This window comes from Sebastes umbrosus, chromosome 22 (genome assembly GCF_015220745.1).
Source record: "Sebastes umbrosus isolate fSebUmb1 chromosome 22, fSebUmb1.pri, whole genome shotgun sequence".
In the NCBI taxonomy this organism is placed as follows: Eukaryota; Metazoa; Chordata; class Actinopteri; order Perciformes; family Sebastidae; genus Sebastes; species Sebastes umbrosus.
In genome coordinates, this window is record NC_051290.1 from 14881741 (window position 1) to 14901235 (window position 19495).

The 19495-nt window shown below is 42.3% G+C and overlaps 1 protein-coding gene across 2 annotated transcripts in view; it reads right to left on the minus strand.

Moving 5' to 3' along the window:
* zmp:0000000660 (arf-GAP with Rho-GAP domain, ANK repeat and PH domain-containing protein 2) overlaps positions 1 to 19495 on the minus strand; it is a 140685-nt gene that overhangs the window by 103968 nt on the left and 17222 nt on the right. For both annotated transcript variants that reach the window (XM_037758753.1, XM_037758752.1), the window contains exon 8: positions 8869 to 8989. In XM_037758753.1, coding sequence (XP_037614681.1) covers positions 8869 to 8989 — 121 coding nt within the window. The remainder of the gene's footprint in view (positions 1 to 8868; positions 8990 to 19495) is intronic.

The window sequence follows — 19495 nt, forward strand, 5'->3', positions numbered from 1 at the left end:
AGACATTGTGCTATCAAAGCTGGCAAAGTGGAGACACAAGAGATACCAAAGGATTGTAAACACACGAGCACACATGCTCGCACATCACAGGTCCAAAGCAAGCAGCAACCACTGTGGTAACTGAAAAATAAGAAGAAAAGGAAATCAAAAAAATCTGATATGGAAATTGCAGTTGGGATGGATGGACCTGCAAATTTGAAAAAAGGCAACAACTTTTTTCTGAAGTTTTTAAAAAGTAAACGGCTCTCGACTCATCATCCAAAAACAAAAAAACAATACTGACAGAATGACAGACACTTTTCTGAAATGGGAAGTGACAAAGCAATGCTCTCAGAACAACAGTGAGCTCTTGTGTGGTCACACAGGGGCATCACATCCCCCCCTTTTTCAGGAAATGTATTTTTGGATGCCCGTGAATTTGAGCAAACAGGATGGAGGATTTCATGAGGGTTATCCAAACAGAGGATTTGATGTCTGTATTTCCAAATGGTTCTCTTGTATTTTATTAAAAAAGTTCAGGAACAGAAGTACGACGGCATACTAGGGCCAATGTAGGAAAAAAATTAAATTACAGAGCCGGGGGGTAATATTCCGAGAAAAAACTCAGAATTTCCAAGATTAAAGTCGTATATTGGCGAGAAAAAAAAACAAAACACAAAATTGCGAGATTGAAAAGTCATATATTTACGGAAAAAATAGTGGTGTGCAAAACCGTGGTAACGCCAGCCGCCGAATTTCGTTGCTCCTTAAGTAGTGGTAACATACATATAAGGATGAGAATGGATGGATGGATGGAGAGTCCACTACAATATCATATATTTTGCACTCGGTGGCTCACATTACCGCAGTTTTTAACGGTGGCATATGCGGTGGGATGAAGTTTTTTTCTTGTAAATTTACGACTTCATAATCTCGCAAATTTGTAAGTTTTTTCTCGTAAATTTGCCACTTTAGTCTCAGAGAAAATCCACGTTTTTTTCATGTAAACACTCCGTCGTGAAGAAGAGAAGCCCTTACTTGGTGTAATCACTTCTGTTTCATTTGATCATCCATTACTTTACTTATTATGGGCCAATTCTTTGCCAAAAGATGAAAAAAAACACTGACACAAATCATGTCCCCAAAAATCAATTGAACTATTACTGTAGCTATGTAGGCTAAGGAAGCATGAGGAAATGTTTGTAGGAGGTTAACAAATTATACTGTTGACGCATGCCAATTTAAGAATAGAGAGAATAATTGTTTTTATTGTCTTTATTGATCGCCACATCGGAAAAAAATGTGTCTTTTCACTTTCTTCCCACAGCTCATCTATTGAACAAAAAAAAGGCCTGGAGCTGGTAGAGACTCAGTGTCTCGCTCAGAGCACCTCGGAGTTAACAGTGATCCAACGCAAAAACTCCATAATACTGGACCGGTGAAAAAGAGATTCATTGGACATCTCATTATCTAAATGAAGATAAATGTACACATATTTAGCTTATAGCCTATACAAGTCATATTTTGCACACTTCCTTCAATGATGACTGATCACCTGTGTCTGTCTTGGACTGCCTAAATAACTTAATACGTCATCCTTCCCTTGCTTCCAGCAATGCTCCATTCCTTGTATCCTTTTTATTGTGCGAGACGAGAGATGTAGTTCACTTTATGTTGACAATGAGGTAAGAGTGGGAAAACATAACATAATGGATAGAGAATTAATTTCTTAGGAAAGTCTTTTGAGTTTTTGTATTAAGTTTATTAATACAAAAGAAATGTTTATTCTCATAAGAAATGTTGTTATTGTTGTTAGTCATATAATATATCATTTTAAAGCTCTTTTTGTGCTCTTTATGTTGGAACTATCCATGGGCACATCAGATCAATATGGAGTTAGTTATAAGGGCATTTGGAGTGGCATTCAGAAATTGCCCAATTGCAGCATTAGAGGTCAAAGGTCAAATTCTCTTGACTTCAGTGTCATGACAATGTGACCGATGGATAGATTATAGTCTAAGCTTTACAACGATATATAACTTGATGATGATATTGTGTGTTGGTTACCCTCTTTTATAGTGGATCTATGTGTAAAATGGCGAAGAAAGATGGAAAAAATGTAATGATGGAAGGATGAAAAAAGGAGTGATAGCACATAGAAAGCTACCATTGCTGCAATGCTATCATGCATTTCCCAACACTAGGGACATAGACTTTTAAAAAAATCACTATGAGACTAGGTCCCTCCAAAGTGGCACGACCAACCCCCTGACTCATGGACTATGAGTGGTTTCACAAAAAACTAAATTCTACTACGACAAACTGCGACTTTCTTGACTTGCAAAATTGTGTTTTAAATTGACAAACATCATATGTATGATTCATGGTGCAATTCAAACGGGTTAAAAACAATATTATAGGTTATATTTTTTCCCGAAATAAGGTCCCCATGGTGGTCCACTGGAAAGGGCAGGACTTTGCCTCTCTATATATAAAATATTAAAATCCCTTTTATCATTGTGCATGTGTGTTGCCCCCATTATTTTAAGAGAAGCTCTGCTTTTTGTTCTTCCCTTCTGGTGCGACAGAGCCGACTGTGAGCTTGCGTTACCCTCAGAGTGACCTACTGGTGTGTCCTTAAAGCGCTCTCCTCCCGCTGAGTGACAGAGGAAAGGGGGGGGGGCCGTCTCAAGGACTTGTCAATCATGTTGTGACCACTCTCAACCTCGCATTGTCCTAAATTGACCTTAATTAGCTTCTTGACTGTGTGACCTCTGCACACGTGTGCCCTCCGCACACACACATATCCGGCTAACATCTGAAGGGAAAAAAAGTTTTCTCCTCTCCGAGTATCCGACTCTTACACACACTACCCCTCCTGAGCTCCCAAATACTGTATCCGCCTCCTGGTCCCAAACTCACCTCTGGTCTGGCTACCCCCCCGCCCCCAGATTCTTATGAATTTACAAAGAGTCAGCATCAATAATGAATGGCCTACTCAATTATTGACCGCTCTTTACATCACTGGGCTTTAGTGTTCCGTTCCCACCCTTGCTTTCTGAGTTCCATTACCTGTCCTGCACTCACTTATTTGCCTGTTCATTTATTCAAGGCCTTCCTCTCTCTCTCTCTCTCTCACTCCGCTCTCCTCTTCTTTGAGCGCAGGCTGTCAATCTGAGGTTGGAGGGAGGGCTGGAGCGAGGGAAGGAAGTGGGAGGATTGAGAGAAACTCGAGAGAAAGCGAGGAGACGGGTGGCACGCCTGCGTGTTAGCACGTGCGCATCTTGCACTTGTGCGCACCGAATGTGTCTCGCATATGACTGGAGTGTATGTTGTAGTTTGTTTGTGCACACGGTCTCGCACATGAACCTCCGAGCGCGCTTGCCAAAATTATTTTCACTCAGCGTGCAAACATGCCCTCACCTCTGTCTGCATGCATATTAAAAAAGAGTGCACTAGCAACCCAACCAGCCACATCTAGCTTCATCGCTTGTTAAGGGGATGTGTATGTATAGCCGTGGATTTGAAAGACTATTCCACTTTACATGGAGAGAGAGGCGAGGAGAGAGACAGATAATCCTCATTGAGAGTGGATGAGATGAGAGCCAGGTCCACTTAGCGCTCAACAAAGATCTTAGAAGCCTCCCACGCAGTCTCCATCAACAGGAATGAAAAAAAAAAAGAAGAAAAAAGCCAAAGCAGAGGGATTGAGATTTGCTTTGTTTTCCATCAATTCAATCCTCTCCTCCCCCCCATCATACTGTACATGCACAGCACAGAATCAAACATTTATATGACCATTGGATGTCATAATATTACTATACTTTATAGAACTGGATGAATCATACTTGAGCCCTGCCAATACATCCACATGGACGATATTATCAGCCAATTTGAGCTTACCACAGATATACTGGTATCTGCACATACGTCAGTTAATAAGTGACAGGAAATTGCAGTACACAAATCCCCAAAATGCTTTATCTTTGAGGGGAATCTAAATTCACTGTCATATTAGTTCATAATTAATCAAATTTATGGGAACCTTATCAGAAATGGGCATGCTATGTGTTTTGAGGCCTCCAAAATCCAGCATTATTAGTCAAGATTAGGGATGGATTTTTTAATTTTCTTTCGATAGCCCAACACCCATTAATCAGTTACCAACCAATTCATTTTTAAAGAGTACCTATTATGATTTTTCCCTTTTCTTTAGTGAGTTACGGTATATAGTTTTTTGTGCATGTAAAAGTTTATGCAAAGTTACAAAGCCCTAAGTTACTCTCCCCCACAGAAACACTGCTCCTGAACTGCCTCAAACGCCTTTCTTGAAGTCCCGCCTTTTCTTCCGTAACGTGGTGATGTCACCAAGTAACACATTTTCATAATAATACCTTCCTGGCGGCTAGGTTGGCACACTCTAAAATAAAGCTAGTTAGAGCGGAGCTGGAGCGGAGTCCGAAGAGTTCGGTTGACCAATCACAACAGAGTGGGGCAGCTGACCAATCAGAGCAGACTGAGCTTTTCGGGGGGGAGAAACCCAAAATACAAGTATGAACCTGAAAATATGCATAATAGGTCCTCTTTAAGAAAAAAAAAAAAGCAAAATGACGCTCTTCCTTTTACTCCGTCACTTCACTGAGTCACTGAGCTTTGGCGCAGCATTTCGAAGCGATGCATCCATCCAATTTTAATGTTTTGTGTTGTAAAAATGTCTTGATTTTATTTGATTTCATTTTATGTTGGCTTTGCTGAAGTTTATTGCCGCATTTTGATCAGGTCACGGGTGCTTCAATCGATCGGTCGACGATCGTTATCGTTATATATTCTGTATGGACCTCGGCTCCACCGTCTCATCGCCTGGTAATATATGCTCAACATCAGCTAAGAAGCTGGTTATGTTGTTAAATGTTTAAAATCTGCCACTGGGTAGTAAAATGTGAAATGATATATGAAGTGAAATATGTACTACGGTTAACACAACTTTCCTCCCACTCTGTGTCCTCCTGACTTTATATTTCTGCCATCATCCTCTCTGTGGCCTGTTGTTATCATCCCTACTCATTCTCTACATCTCTCCCTTACCTTCTATCCTGTCATCTCAAACAAAACTAACATGTGTTCGGGAGCAGGCTTTTGTGGAAAGGCAATTGCTAAAGCATCAGAATACAAATCATCAACGTTTCTTTACACCATAAATCCCATCTTCTTTCTTGTAGCGCATTTGTCTGCATCCCGCTCTCCAGCACTCCCTTCTTGTCCCGACCGTTTTCCATCACTCTCCGCCGTGTCTCTTCCTGCCAAACTCTCCTTTCCCTCCTCGCTTTCTTCTCCCCCACATTGCTGCCACTGCATCACTCCCTCCTCTCCCCCCACCACCTCTTTTCTTCTCTCCTTCTCTCCCCCTGCCTGCCTCCCTTCCTTCCTCCTTCCATCTCTCCTATATCTCAAGCTGACAGTACCTGAGGGAAGAGGCCACCTGCGGACCAAGTGGAGAATCAGCCGACAGCTGTGTGCACACTCTCTCCGGTGGCCTTCAATTATTCACTCACTTCTCCCTCCTCCTTTTTCCCTCTCTCCATCTTCACTCTGCCCTTTTCATCCCCTCCCTGCCGTCTCTGCCTTTACCTCTCTGTTGCTTCTTCGCACCGAGATTGCGTGTCTGCCTCTCTCGCTCCATCCGTTCCTGTTATTCCCTCATTTAATCGCCTCCTTCCCCTTGTTTCACCCCCCCATCCCCTTCTTCTAATGTCCCTCCTGGATGCCTTCACGCTCTCGCGCACTCCCTCTGACCATCACTCCACCATTTTTCTCTCCTCCTATACTGCATCAGCCCAGCAGCTCCATACCTCCACTTCACTAACATACTCCTTCTCTCTCCCTCTGTCTCCTCATGTCTCCCTCTTTCTCATGTGTTTCCCCAAAGATTGATGACTCTCCGCCACAAGGCGAGTGGGCCTGTTTAAAGATGCATGAGGTGATGAGGCCAAGTTTTATCCTCCTCCTCTCTCTCTCGCTCTCTCTCTATCTCTCTCTCTCTCCATCTCTCCTCCCAACCCTTTCTTCTGACGGCAGCAGCCACCTCTGCGAGAGGCTTCCCGCTGATCCCGGGCGGTCAGAGGCCACCTTCAAATCAGACAGCCCTCTCTCGTCCTCCCGGCGCTTGTCAGGACGGCTGAGTGTGACGTATGACGATCAGCTGGCTGACAGCGTGATAAATGACGCCGCCGAGGATCCCGCGACTCATAAATGGACAAAAAAGGCTGGCAGATATCGATATGATGGTGCACAGAATCGACAGGGTGAGGAGGAGGAATCGCTGGTGCTACAGTGTGGTCAAAAATAGATGAAAAAACAGTTAAAGGGCATATTGCTTTTTTTTTTTTTATAAACCAGAGGCGATACAAAATTGTATGAAAAGGTAAATGGTAAATGGACTTGCATTTAAATTTGGGTAAATGCAGTTGTTTGAAGGAGATGTAAAACAGATTATAGAGAGCGAATTATGACCAGTTTAACTTCCCAACAAAAAACAGTATGCAAACGTGGATGTTGAAGTACTTTTGTTTTTACTATGGTATAAAAATGGTATCGAGAATCGTAGAATTCCACTGGTATTGGCGTTGAATACTAAATTTCTGGGACTGTGACATCCCTAGTACAGACATTTTTCCCCTGACTGATGAGTCACTTTCTCCTAAAACAGGCCTGATGCATTAGAATCTACTTGAACAGCTTCAGCATCACAATTATTTCTAACTGAGCAACGACCAGTTGAACTTATCAAGAGCAATAAGCAGATGCTCAATACCAATGACGAGTATATGTCAAATATTGATGATTCTATTTCTTGCTCAACAGATGTCAATATGTCAATAACTTGCATTGAGGTCTCAATGATCTCAAAGATGTTTCAGTTCCACCATGTTCTCAAATAACATCAACGTCAAAGGTTCATAACCGTGCAAAACTCAACTTTCTTCGATCCCACTCATCCGCATGACTCAAAGGGCGGCCAACATCTGACCCCCAGAGACGAACCCTCGATTAGCGAAAGAGCAGTTTGACCCGAGCAGCCTAATGAGACCGCCATCAAGCAGGAGGTAAGGAGCGGAAAGGGTCTCTTTCCCCTCTCATTACGGCCGACGCAGACAAAGCTTCCAGCTGAAAAGACGATAAGCAGAGACGACTCTTAACTCCGTCTCGTCTGACAGAGGGATGAAGAGAGTAAGAGACTATTAAAGGACGGTTCCCGGGATATTTGAGAATTTGTTAATTTTTTATGCAGCCTGTCCCTTTAATAACATAGGATCAGACAGGGTCATTACTGCCACCGAGATCTCCCTAGGCTCCAATGTATACACCCGTTTTACATAGCATAATATTCATACAGCATTTACAAGAAACTATTCGGAAAATAATACTTTAAAGAAATAGTTTGACGTTTCGAGAAATATGCTTATTTGCTTTCTTTCTGAGAGTGAAAAGAAATGAGTGCGTTAAGTAAGGAGGTGGAGTCCGGACCGGTTTAAGACTAGCTTAGCATAAAGACTGGAAGCAGGGGGAAATAACTAGCCTGCTCTCTCCAAAGAAAAAAAAAAACAGGCTAACTAACTGAAGCTGTCTTATAGGGATGCACCGATACCAGTATCGGGTATCGGGTCCGATACTGTGCTCATGTACTCTTACTCGTACTCGCAAAACGGTTTCGATACAACGCCACCGATACCACTTCACAGCATACCAACTCCTTGGTCCGTGTTTCAAGACGGGTCGGGTGGGTTGCCGACATCGCCACAGACCCCTTGCGCCTTTTTACGTGGGCCGCGGCACAACGCGGTTGGGGCCCACTGAGGACAGTCCGCCCCGGTTGACAGTCGCACCGGGAGCAGGGAGCCCCGTCACGGTGCGGCGAGGTCCGGGCAGGGAGCGCTGTAAAGCTGCGGCCGCGAGCCACCTTCTCCCCGAGCCTTTCCAAGCCAACCTAGAGCATGGTCGCGGCGCACCACCTTGTATGCGGGACTCCCCAGCCTGTCGTGTGTCGCTCACACCCTCCAGCTGACTGTTAACGAGGGTCTTTTGGCACTGAGAAGTACTCGTATCGGTAGTCAGTATCGGTAAATGTAAGTACTTGTACTCGGTCTGAAAAAAAGTGGTATCGGTGCATCCCTACTGTCTTATATACACAATGTGTGCTGTTTTTCTCAATGAGTACATGAACAGATGCAACACATAGCGCGGGTCTCCCAGATAGTCAATGAACACAGGTTTGGTTTTGGTGTCTGAACAGGCACAACGGTACCAAAATTCTTCGGTGCACTTCGGTCCCTGTTGTTCGTTAGCTAATATTGTTTGCATGTAACTCCCCCTAAAACCACAAACTTTAAAAATACAACATGTAATTAGTGATCTTTCCAGATTGTGGAAGCTGTATTTTTTTCTATTCGGTCAGAGCCAGGCAAGCTGTTTCAGCTTACCTCCAATTTTCATGCTAAGCTAAGCTAAACACCCCAACTCTGCACTGATCTTCTCATACCACGCTCTGAAAGAAGGCAAATTTCCCAAAAATGTGGAACTATTTCTTGACATATGGGTACCAATAAAACCTCTAATCACTCCGACAATGCCCTGCGAGGGAGAAATGGAAGAGAAACAACTACATGCGGAGAAAGAGAGACAAAAAGAGAGAAAGAGGTGACGCAGAAGATTACCACATTTAGAGAGATTGAGGCGAGAATTAGAGACGAGAGAAGCAAACATAAAAAGGGAGGGGGAGGGAAAGAAAGAGAGAGGAAAACAAAGCTAGACAGGGAATCAGACTGTTAGAGCGACAGAGGCAGACTGACCAAAACAGAAAGAGGAGCTGATAGAGGACTGCACTTGTTGTACCTTCTTTTTCGGCCCGGAATACGAAGGTCCGAAGGGTGGTGACCACCTCGAACTTGTTGTCACCCAGTCCTCGCACCTGTCTGAGAGCGCTGGCCAGGATCATACCTTTCGAGTACATCTCCTAAAACAGAGGAGACACATAAACAGACAGATAAGAGCGCTGATAATAGGTATAAAGATAAACACAAAGCAGCAGACACACTTGCAGCTTCATGCATACTAATAATGTTATTGAATGGTTGTTTATTCCTATTATCTGCATCTGTAGACCCACAATTACCGCATTCGAGTGCATTGTTTGCATCAATAGATGTGTAATTCGGAGTTGTATTACGGTCGGCGTTCAATTTGAAACGCCACCGACAGACATCCTCATCAAACTAGAGCCATTACCCATCAATAACAGCGTCAAATTCATTTGCAGAACTGGCTTCCCTGTTCCCTTTCAAGCAATAACTTTGATAAATGGCACGGAGTTCTTTGGATAAGAAGCATTTCAATCAAAAAAGCTGCTGCAGGAATGCAAACAGGTACCTCATAGTATATGTTTTCATATAGGTTGCATACTGTTAAGCAAGCCATGGCACATTTGCATTAGGGGTGGGGGAGAAAAAAAAAATCGATTCAACTATATATCTCAATTTTTTTTTTTATGATTTTGAAATAGATATTTAAATGCCAGAATCAACTGTAGAGCACCCATTTGCTGACATTTATGTTAAATACATTCAAACGGCCCCGATGGAGCTGACCATGGATGTGTAAAGAGACCGGAGCTGACGATAAGAGTTAGCGACGAACTTGGCGAAGTTGGCAGAAGTATGCACGTGTGACTACATCCGGTTTTCAAAATAAGGTGTTAACAAAGGGAACTGTATATACAAAATACATATATGGAAATAAGATTGATGGATTATATTCACTAGAAGTATAACACATTACATGTCCCTTATAAATTAAAAAGAAAATACTACTAAATTGTGAGGGAATTGTCTTCATTCTTTGATTTTTGGGTTGCTGGGAAAAAAATGTATAATGCCTGACAATGCCCGATATATTTGACTTCAGGACATCTCGGACTACATACATGCTGAAAATCAAACATTCTAAATGCATTAATTCAGATATTTTTTCAAAATAAAAGTCCCTAGAAGTGTATGATTTAACTTTTTCCCCATGGTCTAGTGTTAAAAAAGTTAACTAAATAAATCGTGATCGCAATTCTTGTAGAATAGCAATACTTAAAAAAATCGCAATGCATATCGAATCGACACCCAAGTATCTTGATAGTATTGAATCGGGAGATAGTCGTATCATCCTAGGTCTAATTTGCATCGATGTGATCTTTGACAGCCACACAAATAACTCAAATTATAGATTTCAAATATGTGCGACCAAAAAAAGTGAATTACCTTGCATTAAAGAAGCCCAAACACAAGAATAACACACAGAGGGCGCCGTCATTTGGGTGTTAGGAGACATCATAAAACAAATCTACAAGCTGAAAACAAACTTCACAAATATTTAAAAAGAGACAGGCACGCTGTAGTGTAGTGGGGATTTGGGCGAAGCACAGGAAGTGCTTGTCGGGGAAAAGCGGGGATTGGGCTGTGTGTGTGTGTGTGTGTGTGTGTGTGTGTGTGTGTGTGTGTGTGTGTATTGTTTCATTACCCCCATGTTTTCCCCCAGCAGCTCTAGTGGAGGCATCTAAATAAGGAGGATGATGCACTGGAGGCTTCGTGACCCTCTTTACAGCCTCCCTTGACAACGGCAATTAAAAGTACTGGGTCATTGTCAATATGAAAAGGAGAAAAAAAAAAAATCGAACGTCAATATCATCCCTTCTAAAGAAGCGAGGACAGAACGGCAGCGCCGTCAAATCAGTATTCAAACGGCGACGCGACGAGTGTAACAGAGAAATGCCCTTAAAGTAGTTGGAAAAAGCTCAGAACATGTCAGACAGTAATGTTCTTGCAACAGAGTGAACCGCGGGGACAATACATTATGCTTCTGCTTTAGTGGCGTGAAAATCACTGGCTTATAAAAAAGGAAAAAGAAAAGGGGGTCGTTGCAAACATTGCATTATTCATGTCGATAATGTCATTATCATTGCAAAGTATGAAAAAAACAAAAAAGCAGACGTCACTTTTTTTTTCTCTCTCTCTCTGTCGCTCTTCAACCGGCTTGACCTGAATATTTTCTCTGTGCACAATGTAATGGCTTGTGTGCTGATTGCCGTGCACAACGCTGTGCGTTTGCTGTGCTGCGCTGCCGCCGTCGTATCCTGCGAAGACGTGGAGTATAAGCGGAGGAAAAAAAGATGAAGGAAGTGAACTTCTGACTCCCTTTCGCCATTCTTAATTAAGCCGGTGACCTTGCCAGCCACAAAAGCCTATTTCTAGAGACCGTACAGCCAAAAATATAACAGCCGGCGCAGTCAGTTAGTTAGAGAGCGGGGGCGGATGGAGAGATGGATGGACGGATGGATGGAGGGAGAGCGTGAAATTTGAAAAAAAAGAGAAATTAGGTTTGTGTGAAAGGCCAAGGAGAGTGAAGAGATACAATAGAGAAAAGGATAAAAACAGAAGAGGCAACAGTGGGATTCCATAATCAGAAAGCGAAAGAGACGCAAGCTAGAGGTGAAGAGAGACATCATGTCGAAATGAAGATGCCTAAGAGGGTCAGGGAGGGGTCCTTCTCATATTAAAACAGGATGTTAACAATGGCAAGAAAGTGGCTCAACCTAATTACCGACAGCCAGCCTCGTGCGTTCTCTCTCCCCAGGAGTTTCACACCAATATCTCCCCTCTTCCTCTCTCTCTCTCTAAATTTAGATAGAAGTTAAAGGAAGGTGAGGAGAAAGGAAAGGAGAAAGTAAGTGTGTGCTTTAGCTTGGTAGCTGATAATTATACCCCAGTATGGGTTAACGGTAATTAATTGTTTTAATTCTACTTTTGGGGTCACGGAGGAGAGAGTTTGTTTAATTGCGAGTTGTGCATCTGTAAATACTCCCGACGGCGGAGTCAGCGGAGAGAGATGATGAAAAGAAGCGGTCAGCGTTAAGACGGTGGATTCAGACATTGCAGCCGCCCACACACACACACACCTAATGTTTATAGACTAATCTCAGAGGACGGACTGCCAAGGAAGCAATGAGGCCTAACTATCTCTCTTTCTCCAATAACAGACACACCTGACTGGCCTCCCTCTGCCAAAGATCTCCTCCACTCTCATTTCCCCCCCTCACTCTGACCTCCCTCCCACTCTCAACTCCCTCACTCCCACGTCCTCTCACTCTTCCCATATCACTATACCTCTCATTCTCAACCCTACCCAACATCCGTCAACGTGGATCATTTAGCAGGGGCAGCGTCACTTTTTTTTTGCCGAACTGCCTATCTAACTATGTCTGCTTTCTTTTTCAAAAAACAACCTGGTGAACTTCAGGAAACAATTAAGGCATTGCAATTGAGCTAAAGCCTACAATAATGGAGGCAGCGTGTGGAGAAAGCAAGGGAGGAGGGTAAAGAGGGTGGAAAGAGTTTTTACCACCAGCATGGAGTTAAGGTTTCTGGCGTCTCCGGAGCAGTGCATTTACAATGGAGGCATGAGGACACCAACTGGTTGGAGCAGAGAACTGCACCTTTGAGAAAATAATCTCCTTGCTCAAGTGTTTCACCAAGTGGGGTTACTTAAGGATTTTAAAGATGATGCTTCCAGGCAGAGTCATGTTAGTCCAAATCAAGTATTTATAAAGTTAGTCAGCTGAAAGACCTTCAGGTCTCTGAATGCTGACCATTAAAATCTCACCATTTTGGTATTTTTTTGTTTTTATGATCCCTCTGTTGTTTGTATTTTGATCTATTGTTGTTGTTTCTGTTTTTTTATCTGCTGTTAATGTCTGGAAATCACTTTGTAACTTTGTTAAGACAATTAAAGTTTATTATTATTATATTATTATTATAAAATGAGACATAAATGTGTCATTTCCAACCTGGGTCAATAGTGTTTTTTCAACATATTAGATCAAATAATTTAGCTCTAATAATTAAATATCAAGGGTGTTTGTCAATGCAAGGCCAGTCTGGTACTGTCTTATTTATTTTTTATTGTTTCATGATTTTCTGAGGTCAAAAACCAAGACTTTTGGTATCAGGTTTAAGGTTAGAAGAGGCCCACATAGACCTGATTTTGTCTTTTTTAGGGGGGAGTACAGGGGGTCTTTAAGGGGAGATAGCAGGTCAACAGTAGATGTCACATATGAGTGGTGTACATCATCTGAAAGCTGGGAACCTGAGGATTCATTTGAGATGCAACTGTGTGTCAAGTTGTTCTAGTCATAAATCAGAAATAAACATGAATCAATTAATCAATATATATTGTGAAAGTATATAACGGTTTAGAACACTATGATAGAATGGTCATTCCCAACACTCATAAGTTGTTGCAGCAAGTTTTGGGTTGATACCATTTGTTACACAGATTTGGTGCTGAATTTAACAATTTTTTACCACTAGAGAATTGATAAAGATTATCAAATAACCCTCCAAAATACCACATTAAACCTGCACTATTTGATTTCCTGGCTACTAGGGGGAAGTGCTGTAACCGCGACATTTACATATCGCCTTATAATAATGTTGATATGGTGAACGTGTCAGCAAGCGGTTCCTTATTTATACATGGAGCGACATTCATTTGAAGTCATGTCTGTGTTCACCTGATAAATGTGAGTCCAATATTCACTCTCCTTTGAGCTCAGTTTTAGCGCCTCACCAAACTCCTGAGGAAAACATCCAGCTCTTTAGCAGCTAAATGCTCCGCTATGTTGGCTAGTCGCTAAATTTGTCAGCCAATTGGTGCTGGGGCAGGTAGCGTACGGTGGCTTTTTTGAGCTTTTTCTTTACTGAAAACAGCTGCCTGCTGAGGCTGAAAACAAACTGATGGGAGCTGAGAGAGTGAATCAAAACAGTAAAGTTGCGAGCCAGAAAACCAAACCAATGAGCTGACAGACGCTGTAAAACCCCGCAGCCGAGGGAAACTGCAGAGTCGATTGATAATTCTCGGTGGGTTTGCCACTACAAGCGCCCCCCTTTCACTTTACACGTAGTCATTTAATCCTTTATGTAAAATATTAATGAGTGCAGCTTTAAAGGACCAGTGTGTAGCATTTAGGGGGATGTATTGGCAGGAATGGAATATAATATTAATAACTAGGTTTTCTTTAGTGTATAATCACCTGAAAACAAACCAAACCTACCACCATAGTTTTCCTACGCTCTTGGCACACAGGAGAAGACTCAGTTGGTTGCAATCTGCAACCTCACCGCTAGATACCTCCAGATTCTACACACTGCACCTTCAAGGAAAAACTGTAAACATGTTTTTTTTACTACTTTAGGGATCACCTTAAATTCAAGGTGGTAAATCTACCTGAGTGGTAGCAGTGATGTGAATCCAAACTTAAATGACTCTCTTAAGAATTCCTGGATATCAAAATATGACCAGGGCGTGGCATGCATAAGAAAATAAACAGCTTGACATGTATGAAACCATGCAAAAAAGAAAAAAAGTAGATAGATTGCTACAGAATATGTAACATACTTTGGGCACAGGAGAAAATGAAAAAAGAAAAAACACTTAGGGTGTCACAGTGAGCGTCAGCACCGGCGTCTTGAGAAGACACAGTAGGGAGTAAGCAGAGGAGCTTTCAGGCTTGGAAAGGGAGAGCTTTGCAGCGTCAGACAGACAGACAGACAGACAGACAATCAGGCAGACTGATACACTCAAAGACTGATCCCCGATCCTAAAACCTCATCTCCCCTTTGGCCTCCTATTCAGCCTCCACGCTCCTCCCCCATCCTCTCATCCCTTCATCCCTCCCAGCCATCCTCCTCACTTCCTCCCCTCACTGCCCTGAAGCCAGGCTTTGGACTGTTTTCACAAACACACACACACACAGAGAGAGACACACATGACACCGCACCAGGACCCCGAAGACTACATCTCAGGCCCAGAGCGTTCTCCAGAGTCAATCCTGGTGTTGACGAAATCAGGCGAAAGGGGTGATTGATGAGACGGATCGGATACAAGGCTGCAGAGAGGGAGAAGTGAGACCGAGGATCTCGCTACTCTCCCACGCCACCTCCGCTACCCCCGATGATGACATCACCGCGGCCAGAGACCTTCAAGCTGCGACTGTGATTAAGTGCGATTAGTTCTGTCTGGGGCTGACAGATTCTAGAGGATTTTAAACTACAAAAGAGTTTTTGGAGGGTGTTTAAAGTTTGAGAAAGAGAACAAGCATGGGAATGTTTCAGTGTGGAGGCATTTATGTACTGGTAGTAAAGATCAGACAACATGATAAACTGAGCTTGATTTCATCTCATAGTCCAATCTCTCGTGCGGACTGTACACATTTTACCAAGATTTGTGTGTATTAAACCAGTCGTTCCCAAAGACTGGGTAGAGACCCACAGGGTCGCCAAATACATTTTCAAAATTTCTTCCATAGGCTTTTATTTAACATTTATATTTGCAGTACACCTTTGAGCCACATGAGAGCCTGAATTTTCTATTGTTCTGATAATTGTAGCCTACTTATAATATTGAATCTAATCATGAATAGAATCTAATATGAAAGGCTAGAGTACAATCTGTTTATTTTACTGATGAGAGGAAAAAAACGAGAGCCTGTTAACGCCGCCTAAATGCATTTATTTGATCTCATTTACAGAGTATTTAACGTGTATATGTTTTCAATAACACATGCATACAAAAAAAAGTTGTGATTTATTAAACATTTTTAATAATTTTTAGAAAGGAAACAAAAGGCCTCAAGTCCAAACAGATTCTGTGCAGCTACTGTATGTAAAGTTGGCTAATATTAGGTACCATGAGCTACTGGTCATACCAGACCGAGTGAGGTCATAGCAGTAAAACTCCTGTGTCTATTGTTTGGAGCAGGTTGTGTTTTATTGTGAATGATTTCAACTTTTTTTATGAGCAAATATCTGAAAAACGGACATTTTTATAATCCTCAACTGTAAGTAAATGTTAGTAATGCTAATATGCTAAATTAAAATAGTGAACGTGGTTAGAGAACAGAGTTAGAGCCAATCGAGTTTAGCTCCACTTCATTTCAGTATTTTTAAAAGGTGCTCTTTATGTTATCCAGAGCATTTAAGAACTATTTGCTATGTGAAGATAAAGAGGAGTAATGGCTACCTGAGCAGAGAATGAAGTCACTCTCCCTCTGTGTGTGTTGGAATCTGAGCTTTTCCGTGCTTTGTTGACATGTATGAAAATTGCGAAAGCGCGTGCTTTCAGTGCATGTTTGCATGTAGCCCACAGCTGCCACTCTGCACTGCTGTCATACAGTTATCTCTGTCAGCACTTAGAAATGCTCTCAATTTCACATTTAGCACCTTTAATTTGTAATATATGTTAATTCAATATGTAATGACATCATAAATATGCAAATTCAGACACTATCTAGCGACATTTAACAACAGTTGGAGCGGACTGTATAGCTACTTTCCACTGAAAATAGTTGGCAAATATGCTTCTAGTTGGAACACCTGGGAGACAGAAGATGAATAGTATCCAATCCATTTAGTATCCAATCCACTCTCCAAATCCTATAATCAATAGACCGAGATCAACTGTGTAGGTATTGCACCCCCTACGTCAACATGACAACAATACGGGATGAAAAATGACTCGTAATGCGAGGAGTACAGCGATTGTTGCAGTCTGCGCTCGGTGTAACGGCGCACACATACATGCATGTCTCTGCACTGTGAGGGAAAAGCAAGCCACCAAACTCATATTTCAATTTCTGACGTGAGGTGGTGCCGAGAGGCTTTCTGTCGGCGCATGCAATCTTCTCCTACCCCCGCGCTCGCTCTGTGGAGGTGGCACTGGGTGGCACGCAGGGTGGTACGAGGCCTCAGCTGGCCGCACAAAGCAGGGCTGACAGAGAGATTGTACTCGACCTCTCCGCTCACCCAGAACATGATGAAGCCCTCTGCTTTCTCAGAGGGGAGAGTCACATTGGCAGGATGACTTTAAAAAAAGTCCAAACAACAATCTCGGTTCCCCCTCTCTCACTCACGCACACACACACACACAAAGGCAAACTTTCATCTTTCCAGAAAACTGTCGTGCCTACGCCCGACAGTGACATGGAGTGTAAAGTGCTGACTCGCTGGCCTCCCTGCCGATTCCCACTCTGCCGGCGACGGAGCGTGTCCTGATAAATAAAGCAACAAATGCAATGGAAAGAGAAAACGAGGGGGGAAAAGAGAGAGCGCACGGAGGGCTATAATTAGTAAGTGATTAACGAGCAGGCATCAGACAGGTCCCACATCATTGATTGTGATGTTGTGCAACGCTGCTGCAGCGAAAACGAGCTGGCCCTGGGAAGGGGCGCCGAGGTCACGCTCACACACACACACACAACACAAACACACACAGAAATGTGTTTGTTCTTAGTGTGAGATACATCCAACGGTCATTAGCAAGAACATGAAGGTAAAGCACATTATGTCAGATAGGTTATGGCCGCTTGAGGCTCACTGGAGGACATATAATTCATGTATTAAAAGATTCTTTTTTTTTTAAAGGATAATACCAGTTTTTTTTTTATGAAAGTTTGAGCTCCTCGTATACAAATAATGTGTACTCAGCTTTAAATGGATTTATTCTTCCTTTCCAGGAAGCCAAAGAACACTATTCATGTTCTATTCATTATAGAACCAGTGAGCCGAGTTCTGAAATGTACCTTAGTTGTGTAACTGATCATATCTAGTGTACAACCATATCTACTATTCATTTTTGTCAGTTGTAACATCGTTGTTGCGTGATAATGTAGTTCAAGGACAGATTGATTTGCAAAGTATGCACTGAATTACCTTTAGGGCTGGCTATTGAAGCTCAATATGATTTGAGTACTGACTAAATCATATCCATTGCATTAAGTATTAAAACAAGTTAATTATCAAAACTTGGCATTGAGTGCTTGGTCAGATTCTTGTTTATCAGATATTTCCTGATCTAAATCAGAAACATTTTTCCAATTTGAGACTATATTTTATTTAGGTAGGTTGGTGTTTTTTATTGATTCATTGGCATATTTTGCTATATGAAAAGTAAGGGTTAGAACACTGTAGTACTGTAGTTGCCACACAGTAATAATGAAGAAGAGATTATTTAAACATTCTGGCATTGGACGTCAAAAGACATCGTCAGTAGCGATCGGTGTTGGATGCAGAATCATCCAATATCAACTGTCTGGTGATAGGATTGTATTACAGATTCACTGGCACCAAATTCAAAATATTTTAAACATTACCCAGCCCTACCTCACGACAATAATACCATGTTGGAAAACATTAATGCAGACTTAATATTTACTGTATTGCATTACATACGTTAAATTAATGAATGAATAAAGCTAATGGAGGCTGTAAAAATGCATACGTAATTATGACACAATGCCAGTAATGTAAACAGTGTGCAACCTCCAGGTGTGAAAAGTGAAGCCAATGCTGAAGTGCCTAAAACTTGCATTCTTTCTAATAGCCAGCAGGGGGCGACTCCTCTAGTTGCAAAAAGAAGTCTGATTGTATAGAAGTCTGTGAGAAAATGAGCCTGTTTCTCACTTGATTTATTACCTCAGTAAACATTGTAAACATGAGTTTATGGTCTCAATTGCTAGTTTGAAATCTCCACTTCAATATAGCATGATGTTCATTTAGTAAATTATGGTCCCATTTAGAGTCAAATAGTCCATAAAGCAGGAGATGCTTTAGGGAGTGGCTACCTTGTGATTGACAGGTCGCTACCACGGTGTTGTCTGGTCTGGGAGATGTGTTTTCAGTTCGTGAAAGTTAATTGTAACATTGTGGTCGTCTAAAATGTCTTATTCAGCGTTCGGTTGTACTTAGCTCCACCCTCTTGTGTAACTTCTGGTTGCAAAAAAACAAGATGGCAACGGCCAAAATGCCAACTCGAGGCTTCAAAACCGTAGTCCACAAACTAGTGGGTGACGTCCCAGTGACTACGTCCACTTCTTATATACAGTCCATGGTTGGAACATACAAAATCACGGGTATTTGAAAATTAAAAAACAAAGAATTCAAAAAGAAAACTCCGTCGTCTTCATTCACAGTTGAAATCAAAACCAGTTTGCAGAAGTTGTCACAATACAAAAAGTTTCCAGACTAAACAGGTGGATGTGAAACTGCCATATTTACTGCATCTTAGTCTGCCTCCTCTACACTTTCTGCCTTTTCAACTCCCCCACCCCAACGCTTTCTCCCCCTCCGTCCCTCCCTCCCTCTCTCTCTCTGATGATGAGGCAGGCAATGCTAAGCGAAATTTCAAACTCAACTGTCAGACAGAAGGAGAATGAAGAGAGGTACAGGGAGAGAGTACTGCTGAGGGAGGCAAAAAGAGAGAAGTCTTCTCCCTCCCCTTCTTCTCTTTCTCTGGGAACTGGTCAGGTGCCAACATCAATGTACTTTACTGTATGGATAGGCGGGCACAGAGACTGCTGGCCTGTCATGCATGGCGTAATGTCGCTCCGTCCTTGCCCCCATTCTTTACCCTACCAAGCTAATGA